The 13055-nt window shown below is 33.5% G+C and overlaps 1 protein-coding gene across 1 annotated transcript in view; it reads right to left on the minus strand.

Annotated features, from left to right (window-relative positions):
* Positions 1-13055, minus strand: part of TM9SF3 (transmembrane 9 superfamily member 3) — a 78329-nt gene that overhangs the window by 35123 nt on the left and 30151 nt on the right. Inside the window, exons 6-9 of the mRNA XM_077125604.1 lie at positions 8225-8356; positions 6681-6847; positions 2545-2639; positions 14-144 (exon numbers count right to left, since the gene is read on the minus strand). Coding sequence (XP_076981719.1) covers positions 14-144; positions 2545-2639; positions 6681-6847; positions 8225-8356 — 525 coding nt within the window. The remainder of the gene's footprint in view (positions 1-13; positions 145-2544; positions 2640-6680; positions 6848-8224; positions 8357-13055) is intronic.

Below are 13055 nucleotides of genomic sequence, written 5' to 3' on the forward strand. Positions count from 1 at the left end.
CTAAGTAACTTACCATTGTTCCAAAAGGAATAGCTCTTGAAGCATGGTAATAAATGGCTATAAAATTGATGAAGAAGGCGGTGCCACAGACCATGGCTGGGATAAGAAATGCCCCAATAAACATTTGTTTTATCCATCTCCTTCCTGAAAGAAAAAGGGAAGCCACGAAAATAAGATAGCAGTAAACAAGCACATATTAATGCTTAAAATGATTATTTACTACCAAGTTACTTATTTAAATTTTTAAAGTAAAGATCTAGAAACTTATATCCTAATAACTGTTTCAAGATAATATGAAATAAACACCACTCCAGCTAATCAACTATATACAATGGAAACACAGCTGTTGTAGTGGTAAACTGGAAAAAGCCAATGAACTGCGGTAAAATATTCTAATTGTTTTTCTGTCCTGATTCTGCCAATGAACTGCTATAAACTCTGGTAAGATCCTCAATCTTTCTGGGCCAAATGTTGGCCTCTATTAGGGTTTTCAAACTACTACCTGGAGTTTAGGAGCTTCTTAGAGGTACCCAGAAGTCACTGGTAAAGAAAGAGCTTCCGGTACCCTAGCCCTGTTTTAATCGGAAGAATTCCATTTTCAATTGTTTTGCATATTGGTGCTTCACGTAAGCGTTCATTTTAAAAAGGGGTTATACTGCTTTAAAAAACAGTTTTAAAGCCTCTGGTTTGGATGGTCTCTAAATTTATTCTTAGTTCTATACTTTAATTTAAATTATATAAATTTAAATCTGTATTTAAATGTATTTCTATATTTGAGAAGAAAAAACAACAGAAGGAGTTTCATTAGCTCTTTCTCAGCAACTGGAACTATGGATGTGTAAGTTTTGGTATTTTGTTGCGTCTCTTTGTATTGCCAAAATTCTATGAGCATCTACAATTTAAAAAAATCAAGGGAAAAAATTTTAACTACATAATAAAAATTTCTGAATCATGTTTATATCAACCTGCAGAGCAATAAGGAGCTGTATTTCTATTATAGCAGAGTGCACAGGCAAGTGCACCAACAGGGAAACAACTTCACATTGCTTAGGAACAGAATGTAAGGATTTAATACTGGATTACTATTGAATTCAATCTCACAAGGATAACGAATAGGAACACAAAGAGTAAGTGTTAAAGGAAAAACAAGCAATACCATAACTTTTGCTATCATCTATGCAGTTATTTAAAAATATCTTTCTCATAGAGTGACTACTCCAAAGTTTGACTTTCAACAGAAAAACTCCTTGATTCTGAACTCTCTTAATGTATTTCATTTCCTTTTCAGGTCAAATTTCAAATGCCCCTCCTTTCCAACCAACATATAGCATTTGAACAACACAAAAGGCATGGCAACCAGTTAAATATTTTTTCTCCTAGAATTTTTCCTGGCACCTTTTAAACTCTTCTCAGATTCAGACATACAAATAAAACTCCACATCCAATTCTATTCTCCTTTTTCCTGCAACAAACAAAAAGAATCCCACACACATTCCACAGGGTACAATCAATAGTCCAGACAACTGCATTGTGCTTCCTACTGCTCCCTACATGCTTGAATACTCTGGTCAAGTTCCAGCTACTCCTGGGTTCAAATTCGGTCTGGAGCATTATCCAGTGCACTGAGGACAGTGAGAAGACCTTGAATTTCACTGTAGTCCAAATCTTGATATAAATCTGAAAATCTTTTAATTATTGGGATTGATCAAGTTTTTGGTAAATACCAAAAACCTGTTTTTAGGGGTCTATCAGACAAACTATCAGGACATGATTAGACCTTATCAAGGCACTATCAATAAGGAAGTAATCTGTGGATTATTCTTGATACTCTCAGACTTGGGCTTGAACTCAGCCAGCTTTGAAGAATATGTATAATAAAGGAAAAGTCTTCTTGAGTATTCTTAACTTGCAATAATATGAAAAGTAAATTTCTATCCAAGTATAAACAAATTTCCTGTTGTAAACAAATCTGTTTTTTGTTGTGGAGCCCTCTCTCTCTCTTTCTCTTTTTTTGGTTATAAACTAGAAATTTTTTAACCTAACAAGTAGATTCAGGTCAAATTTAAAATAGGCATCCTTATTTCCTTAGGATGGTAGTCCTATATGACAGGACTTCTTTTCCATATTTGGAGACAGAATTTACAGACTGAAAATTTAAAATATTTAAGAATTCATAATGATACTCTCTTAGGCAAACCAAGGAATTTTCTGTACTGAAGGTACAGACCATGTTAAATTTAATAAGACCAATAATAAAAAAAAAAAAAAAGGTAAGCCAAAATATCCTAAAAGAATTTTAAATGATCCTACACACTCAGCTCCTATAACCTGTAAGTCTCTCTAGTCAATTAATTTTTATAATTATAGGAAACGAAATGTAAAGATTCCATAAGAACAGAACACATAAAAGGCTTCGTAGAGATTATAAGAAATGGGATAACACTTACTTTTATAATGGCTATACTATTCATTTTAAACTCCAAATATCTCAGTCAAATATTAATATTTATGATTAAAAATATAAACTGATAACTCATGAGTTACCTCCTTGTCTAGCATACAGACTTCCTCCAAAATAACCATTCACTGGAGATGTAGCAGCATAAACAAATATAGCTGTACTGAGCATTGAGCCCCTCCTAAAAGGCAAGACAACACATGTGATAAATTAAAATCATTTAAAGATTTTTTTAAAAACCATCATATATTCTATTATATTAGCAACTGGTTTAATTTAAAAGATAAATTAGACAGAAATAGCGAAGTCTCATATCCTAGACTGTAAAAGATCACAAAAGGTTATCTACTGAATTACTAATTAAAACTGTACTTAAATGACACCAAGCTGATTCTAATTTTTTTAATTTAAAGTTAAATTTCATAATACATTCTAAACAAACATTTGGCAAAATATTAGAAGCTAGCAATAATATTATTTTGCAACACTGCCAAACACATCATATGGGACAGGATATTAACATCTGCAAAGAAAAATTACTAAAATATCCCTCTTCGTAACTTAATTCAAGTACATAAGATTCTTGCCTGCTGAGAGGAATAAATGGAAGCAGTATAATTTATATTAACTGCTATTATTTTAAGTGTTCAATATTAGACAACTGAAATAAGTACTGTGTGCTTCATATCAATGTTAAATTTCTTAAACTTATAGCCTAGTGTAAGGCAAATACATAAATTACTGTACTTAGTAGGCAATGTACATGGAAGTATTAAATGTTAGAGGAGTGTGATGTATGCAACCTACTCTCAAATGTTTAGAAAATAGATGGAAGATGGATAGATAGATAGAAGATAGAAAGAATAGAATAGAAAAGAGAAAAGAAAAGAAAAGCAAGCAAAATGCTAAAAGTTAGTAAACCTGGGTATCTGGGTGATATATGTTGGAGTTCTATGTAATTGTTTTTGCATTATTTTTGCAACTTTCCTGTAAGTTTGAAGTTATTTCAAAATTAAAAAAAAATCCACAGGGCTACAAGTTGACATAACTCAGACTGGCAATTGCTAACTTCCTCTTCTAATAATAACATCTAAGGAATTCAAATGAACACTCTATTTATTCTATTGAATAAAACTGGATGAAATAATTTTAAAATGCCTAATTGCAAAGAGAAATATTAAAACAATAAATAACAGTATCATTTGCTATAATACAGAAATGTACTTAATCACTAACAATAAAGACCATTTCTGAAACTCACCCTAATTAGAAAGTTAAATCAAAATCTGAGTAAGAGCACATAACCTTGTCAGTATGAGGTAAAGAATGGTCTTAGTCTTTTATTTAAAAGGAATTTACAAGAACTTCAATACTAGAATGTGTACTGAGAGGATATATAACTCTCAAAATTCAACCACCTTCTGGCTGATTATCATTATATTCTACTGTCCACCTCTGTAAAATAATCTTATATAGTCTTGAAATACTTAGCATTCCTCTACCCCAAATTCATGCTCACTATCTTAAAGTGGAGACATAACAGTTAAAACATTATTTAATTTCCATCAATATATAATTAAGAACACATGTGGTGTAATAAAAAATCTCATTCCTATGCTTAAAAGCTGTGGGTCTTAATCAGTTTTAAAAACTAATTTTATATTCTTAAAAATTCAATTGCAAGTACTATAATTATTCCTTACAGATTATCATTAACAAATTCGGTCCACTCTATTTATAAACATGTACATAAAGACTGACATAGTTCTAATAATGCTGAAAATTGAGACTTCTTTCAGCCTAATATGAGTCCGAAGTGCTAATTTTGGCAGAAAGGGTTCTAAAAGACTGCCCATATGACTGAATCCATAACTACTACGAGGAATTTAAGTTTGCAGTGCCCAGAGACACTTCCACTAAATGCAAGTATGAATGTTCTTCAAAAGCTTTAAACATCAGACATATCCTTCACCATTTTGTTCATAAATATTCTATGGACATTTTTTTCCTAAAGCAGACCATTCTTCTCTATACAGAAATCATACTGAGGCAAGAAACTGCAAGACTGGTGGGAACACTTAAGGAGCTACTTTATCCACATTAGCCACTTCACCACGCACCACTAAAAGTTTCAGAGTAGCAGCAGCAGCATTTTCACCAGGCTTATCTATCCCACCTCAAACTATGCCCTCTCAAAAGTTAGCAGCACACTAACAGGCACGGCATTGAGATTGAATCTCTACCTAAACCCTGTAAATGTTTTTTCTTCTCTGATCACTGAGGTGATCACAGAGGCAAGGTACTTTTCACATACTGCAGTATCTGCTCTTTAGCCTTTGAAATCATTCCTACTCTGGAGTGATTCATCCTAATTTTATGTGTAAAATGTTCACTTTCTCATCACTTCGTATTTTTATTATTTCTATTTTCATTTCCATAGCATAGCAAATTAGAAGAGTGTTCTGGAATAAGAGTACCTAGATTCAAATCCAGCTCTACTCCTTAGGAATACCTGTGTGATCTCAGTCAAGTACTTGAATCTTTCCTCATCTATACAATGGAAATAAAAAACCCTTACAGAGGGTTGTTGTGAGGATTAAAGGAGCTGATGCTCATAAAACTCCTAACATGGAACCTCAATAATGTTAGCCACTTTTATATTATAATAATATTCACCATTTTAGTATTTATATAAGAAACTACATTCACTTCAAATAAGGACAACAGAGTATAATAATCTACAGCAATGACTGACTAAAATGTCTTACCTGCTAACATCACTTATTTGACAGAGGTTTCATATTTATAAAAGTTGAAGGATTATATTTTTTACTTAAAAATGAGTTGCCTAAATTGGAACACTAACATTTAAGAAAGAAGAAAGAAAAAATTGGATTCTAGGAGAGGTTACCCACCAGAGGTTATCCTCCAGTAAATGTAAGACTGTGACAGTACAGTCAGTGTCAATTCAGTAATGATTAATTTAATCTAGGATGCAATGTGAAATGCTATTTCATGGCAAATTCGAAATGTTTTTCTTGTATACGAGATTTAGTTCATTTGAAACAAATTATATTCTAAACTATGAAATACCATAATTCTGAAGCTTTGGTTTTGGTCAATTATTTTTAAACTTAGGTGGTAAATAGATTGCAAAGTTTATATTAAAGAAACATATTAGGAACTACAAAGAAATAGCTCTTTCAGTGCTCAGTTCAACAAGCACTGATTTAATACCTTTCATGTACAAAGTTCCTTAAGTACTGAGAATTCAAAAGTAAGTTAAGACTCAGTCCTTGCTCTCAAGGAACTTATCGTCTAGTAGTGAGTGGATCAGCAGTTTAGTATACAGCTAAACATTTAATATACCACTAAAGAGTCATTCTTTCAGCCACAATTTATTGCTTGTCTACCAAATGCTATGCACTATGAAAAGAGGAATAAAATATAACTGGAGAAAAAAGTTATCATTCTGATTAAGAACTTCATGGGGTAGTATACGAAGTGACTGAATTTAAACCACTGCCACCTAGGCTCAAAACACGTTTGCTCTGGAGGAGGTGACAGCTCTCTGAGTATAAGGTGATAGGACCACTCAATAAGGTCTTCAGACCTTCATGAAAGTACAAATTTTCTTATAATTCAGAAGACCTCAAATAACAGTTCCTTGAAAATGAATTTGTCTGCAAGGGAAAAATACACCAAAAATCAAACAGACATGGTATATTGATTTTCTTTCCTCAAGAAATCATTCAATTATTTTTCTAATCCCATGCGACCTTCCTACCACTCTTTTTTTTAAACATTATTTGCAATGTTTTCTTCTATTTATAGAGAATCTCCTAGTCTTGGTGGCAAATGTGAAGTTCTAATTCAGTCATTGTGAAATCCCTGCATTTAATAGCTAACTGGATCTTCAGTTTTCAAAAAAGTCTGCATTCACTTGGTCAGATAGCTCTGGATTAAAAATAACTTCTACTTATACCTTTAATGGAACATAACCTTTATAACCAACCAAAATGTTCAGTAACGCTAGTATAAGTTTTAGCATATAACAGAAAAATATATTTATAGCTAAAAATTGTTCATTATTTACCTGAAATAATGAATTTATGCTATTTAAATTTGAAGATAATTAAAACAAGCAAACATTTGATTGATTTAAGAGATTAAAGTTATTCAAAAACAAAAAAAAGTACTAAATTTAAACCCAAGCACTTACTCTGTATATAAATCTTCTATCATTGCAACAATAATAACAATGAGAGAGACAGCAAATATTTGACATCCAGAACCAATGAGAGAGGAAAATATCAGTGGATGACTTGATGGTCTAAATACATCTCCATGCACCTGCTTCCATCCATACTCATCTCCTAGGTCTCTATCCTATATGTATATGTATAAACAAAAGAAAATCATTCAAAATCAAATTAATAATCAAATTATTAAAATATAGAAGATAGACAAAAGCTACAATTAAAATTTAAAATTCCCTCCCTCTGAATTTATAGCTATTTAGAAGAGCTCAAAAATTATGGAGAAAAAAACAAAAACATTCCAAATGTAAAATAATCATTGCCTTAATATCTCATGATGTTAAAGTATTACGACATTTACTGAAATTCAGGAAAGGTGGCTCCCCAGTGTGCCCAGAGAATTCCAAAGAATGATAAGAAAAGTTTTGCAAGCAAGAAGAAATTGTTAAATTAGGAGAAAAGAATACTGACTCTCTTAACCTGACTTCCAGACATTATTTATTATTCTCACCATTTACATCGTGACTGTGGCCTCTACAGAACCAGAGGCCAGGTAGAGAGCAGAAGATGGGTACTGATACCAATAACAGATGCTCTAACAATAGAGGAACAGCCTTCATATTCTGGAATTTTAAAAAACATCTGGAGAAAATATCAGATATGGATGTTTTTATTTAACTGCCTATAGCCCTTTTAAAAAGGAATGCAATCTTTACTTCTCAACCTCAGTAAGCAAGTACCTAAAACAGTATTTCTTAATGAACAGCAATCCTGCAAGATGATCTAGATATTGTTGTTGGGGGGGGGGGTTGTTAAGATACATTTGAGAAACACCAAATATTTTCTGCAATATAAAATATTATGATGCTTCATAATACACATTAAAATATTAAACTTTAAATTTGCTTAAGTGTTTCCCAAACTTACTTAATAATGAAGAATATAATAACCATTAGTATTCTATGGAGCACACTTCTGTTCATATATAACACTGTTCCATAACTTAGGAAAAGAATTTGGAAAGCAAACCTTCCCTCTGAATCCACTGAATTAAATGTGAATTAATCTTTCCACCTACTCCCTGAATTTTATGCAATATTCAGCAGTACTAGAAGATGCCAATACAGATCTACAGTCTCATAGCTACATTTCTGAAATCCGTATCTCTGAAAACTGAAAGATTGTTTAAAAGCTTGTCACATCTTTATTTGGTGGCGAAACCTGGCCAAAACTAACAAGAAGTTATTCATACTGCTTATTAACACCACTTAATGTGAACATTAATAAGTTTTGCTGTAGAAACATTAATATATTTGATTACAGGGCCCTGTTCCAGATCCATTCATTGGGAGTCATATACAGTTTTCTAAAATCTGAAAATTCTGAAATGAACATAGTCATCTGGCCCCATGGATCTCAGACAAGAAAATATGAACCTACATTCCACTATTTAAAATAACACTAACTCAAATTGTTTTGATAAATATAACTTAAAATGTTTGCTCACCATGTCATCCATTTCTTCTTCTTTACTGTACCGGGCATAATCTTTTCTTAAAGTTCTCATTAAAATCATTGAAACTAAGCCCACCAGGAAGATAACCATCATGAAAGAGTTGAAAATTGAAAACCAATGAATCTAAAATAATAATAAAATGTTACCAATGTGAAATATCAGTCACAAAATTCACAGGTTTCATGATGACAACTGCAACGCTAATGAAAAAAAGTCTTTTCATATCTATCACATGAAAATCCAAATTTAAGATAAACTAGAAACAATTATATATTATGCCAAGGATTGGCTTTTTCTACAGTAAGCTTTAGATACACTGAAAACACTACATTGGTGACCCAGATTTTCAGAACCAAATTTATTGTACAAATAAAGTACAATTTGGACATCTGGCATATGCTACTCAGCATTACAAGTGAAAGTACATGAGCTTCAGAGTAAAAAAGAGGTCTGGGTTTTAACCCAGGGCCTGCTGATTTCTAGCCACGAAATCTCAGTTTTCTCCTTCTGAAAAATGAGGAAATGATACTTATAAGTAATTTGTAAGGCTTAATGGCACTATCCATGTAAATATTCAATAAATACTAGTTCCCTACCTTCTAACTGAACAATCTGAAAACTTCCTTAATAGATCAAGACCATAACATCAATAACTGCTAGCTACTAAGGAATTAGGCTACCGTCCTGAATGATCTGCTCCATTTGCTTTTAGTTCACCGTCTCCATCTGCTGTCAATTATTCACTCCTTTCCACATTAGCTACTTACAGTATACAGAACACTGAAGTACTCCAAAGCTCTTCAATGCTCCTTAGGCTCCTGACTTCAATTTCATCCACACACAAGTTGCAAAATTATGTCCAGATTCTGATTCATAATCAGCAAGGTTCTACTGTGCCTCTGAGGTCTTGAACTCAGTGTATTTGATTTGTAATTCCTTTTTTTATATTTTAATCCATAAGATTTCTTAGGGACAATTATAAAATTTCTTTTCTCTCTTCAAGGTCCCAATTCAGTTTTCTCCTGCCCTCACCTGTAGCCAATGATCCTGTGTTTTACCATCTACTACTATGTCCCCCTGTATTTATCCTTTTAGCCTTTCATGCTTCCTGTTACTCTCTAAGAAGTCGTTTCCTCCCTGAAATGAGTCATTCACTGGGCTCTAGATCTCATTCACTTCTTGAGTTATCTCCTTTCATTTTCACCCCTAAACCTCCACCATTCTCCAGCATCAGCAATCTCCAAAGGTCCTTATCTTAATGATACCTACCTTCCAGGGGTTATTATAAGGTTAAAACAAGATAATATATGTAAAGTACAGATCGTATTGCATGACACATACAATTTCAAAGTTATTGTTATTACTACCTTTTAAGGTTTTTGCTTGCTCTCCTTATCTCTCCCCTTTCAATCCCAATTCATTTCCAAGGAGTGTACTAATAGTTTCATTTCTTTCCTCACTCCTAAACTCAATACAATCTTGCTTCTACCCCACAAAATTTCTCAAACACCTGCAATGAACTACTATATCAATTCAGTGGCCAATTCTCCACTCTCCTTGATCTCTCTCCCACACTTGACTCTTCCTGACAATCTACAGCATTCTATTTCACTCAATATTGCTTCTCCTTTCATTTCTGATGACTACTCTTTCCCACACTTTGTGAATTCTTCTAAAAGTTCGTCTTGGTCCTCTGCTGTGATTTCTTTAAGTTTTCAGTACTATTAACTAGCATTCCAAAGATAATGATGATGCCTGCTACCACTACCACCACCACCATCAACACCACCACTCCATTCCCAAATCTCCGGCTTCTCTTTTCTCCCATGTTCCACATTTTTGCTAACTATGATAATTCCTTTAATGTCTTGAATGTCCTTCTGGAATTTCACACTTGGCTTACCCTAAAGTAAATTCATAATCTTTCCCCTCACATATCACACTACCTCTTGATTCCATAATTTCTGCTAATGGCACTAACATCTGCTTAATTTCAAATGATCTCTGGCTCTTCCTTCTTAGCCCTACATAGATAATAACTATTAAGCCTCTATTTTCCTTCAAAATGTCTCTTATATCTATCCCTTCTTTTCTATTCTCATGCCATTATCTTACACTCTGAAAACTCTAATGGCCTCTGAATAGGTCTTCTTTATGTTTGGTCTGTTCACCATATATATCCTCTATTAAAGTGATACCTATATGTTCTCTTATATCAAATCTAAACTAGTGAAAAAAAATGTTTTAACCTAAACATTCTCCCTAATAGTCTATATGCCTCTCCTCCCATAATCTGGCCACCCCACCTCATGTAGCTAACTCTTCTTTCTATTATATACTTTATCAGGCCTGTTCCTCCTCAGCGACTCACAAGTACAGCATACTCACTTCTACCTCTCTATTTTTCTCAAAATTTATTCTCACATGAAATCCACTTCTACACAGGTCTGTAAATTCTACCCACTCTTTAAAGCACCCCAGCCTCCATTAAATCTCTCATCTACATATTCAAGAGTTCTTCACTTCTGCTCTAAATTCATATAGATACATACATATGACAACACATCACATAAAAGTATACTCTCTTGTACAATTTAGACAGATTCTTAACTTGGGCAAATGTGTTATGCACGTGCACGAGGGTGAAGGGCAGTTCTTGCTCTGTTACCCACCCAGAGGCTTAAGGCAAGGGACAAACTCTATGGCTCCTCCTGAACAACAGGAGACAGTTGTCTGTCTTGACTTCTCCATAAACCCATTCCTTCCTTCATTCAACACTTTATTTACTGAGACCCTAATGTCTCAGTAAATAAATTATAAATGTGTTATAATTTGAAATCTTTGCAAAAAAAGTCATATAAATTCAAGTTTATCATAAATGTGTCATACAAGATTTATAAAAGTTTATACAGTTATACAAGACTTTCAAAGACTTGATTTTGTTCCTACCCTGGAAAATTAACAACCTAGAAAAAGTCAAAAGAGAAAAAAGTTATGACTCATATCTTCTTTATGCAATTTATCAAATTTTTAAAGAGAAAAGAAATTTTATATAGTTAATAAGTTATTTAAGAAGAAGAAAAATACACTTACAATGCTAAAAGTTCTAACAAGGTGTTCTGCTATTTTCCAATCTAAAAAACAAGTTTTAAACCAGTATCTGTTAAAATGTACTAATAACCTGACATTTTACAATATCCCTTTATTCCAAGATTTGCAAAATGCTGTATTGGTTTTGAAATTATTATACCAGGGAAAATAATTCTTGAAAATAATAAAGAAATCAGATGTCACAAAGAGGTTACTAAACCTACTAATTACTGTACTCCAGCACCCCCTAGTGCTTCTAATCCTAAAGCAGCACCCTAAGTTTCTCTCATAAATTTTTAACACAAAGATATAACTATACCGAGTGCTGCCTCTTAATGAACATGTGCTATGCTTTATATATATATTATCAAATAAAAATTTCACAATTACCTGACAAAATATTATAAACCCTGCTTTACTGTTAAAGAAAAAGAAGCTGAGGAACTATTTGACCAAGGTGATAATAAATGGCTGAAGTCAGAGTTTGAATTCAGCTCTAACTCATATGTCTGTGCTTTAAATCACCATATTAAAAACTAATCTCTATATTTACACACTAGATTCCATCCCCTCCTACCTACTTAAGGAAAATGCTGGAGTAATTCTCTCCTACTCCTCCAACATTTTCAGTTCTGCACTCTACTAACTTCCACCAGTGTATAAACACAATGTTTTTCTTCTACCTTAAAAACATAATTCACACAAATTTGACACTGTCTTCCCTGCCAGCAAATACACCAATTCTCTGCTCTTTTTTCCAGCCAAACTCCCTATAAGAGTCTATATTTATTGTCTCCAATTCCTCTCTTCCCAATAAATCAGCTCCACTCAGACTCTGTCCTAGCACTGCACCAAAAAAAGTACTGCTCTTTATGAAGTCCACCAATGATTTCATATAGATCCAATAGTCATTTTTCAGTACTCAACCTACAAGACCCAACAACAATTCAAAACTGATCTCCTTATCCTCCTTGATACACTTTCTTCTCTTGGATTCTAGGACATCACACACATTTTTCTTTTTTTTTTTTTGGTCCCCTACATCACTGGTATATCCTCAGGGTCTTTTGCTGGTTTCTTTGATTCTTCTCAAACTCTTATCTTTGCCCCCAAAGCTCAATCCTTGGTCCTCTTCTCTCTCTACATCCCCTTCCTTCATAACTGTATCTAGTCTCATTGCTCTAAATGTCATCTATCTGCCAGTGACTGCAAAATTTTATCTCCAGCCTGGACCTCTCTGTTGAACTCCAGGCTGTATCCAACTAGTTAGTCAGTATCTCTATTTGAATGTCTTATAGACTGCTTAAAATTAATATGTACCAAACTGAGCCTCAATCTTTCCCTCCAAACATCCTCCACTGGAAATACAGTCTTTCCAGCTTAGCGATGCCAGCTCCACTCTAATAACCTCTGCTCAGGCCTAAACAGAGTTCTCTTCAACCTTTCTTTCTCTTCTTATCCTTCAGGAAATCTCCTTGGTTCTACAGTCAAAATATATTCACAATCCAACAGTTCTTCATCACCTACACTTCTACCACCTGGTCTGAGCCACCTTCACCTCTTGTCTGGACTGCTACATCAGCCTCCCTGCATCTGCCTTTGCTACCACAGAACCTAGTCTCAAACTAAACATGATCTTTCTTAAACATAAGTCAGATATGTCACCTCTTTGCTGAAAACACTATAATGCTCTCCATCATTTTCAAGAACTAAACTCAAAGTCCTTATAGTA

The sequence above is a fragment of the Tamandua tetradactyla genome, chromosome 13 (assembly GCF_023851605.1).
Source record: "Tamandua tetradactyla isolate mTamTet1 chromosome 13, mTamTet1.pri, whole genome shotgun sequence".
In the NCBI taxonomy this organism is placed as follows: Eukaryota; Metazoa; Chordata; class Mammalia; order Pilosa; family Myrmecophagidae; genus Tamandua; species Tamandua tetradactyla.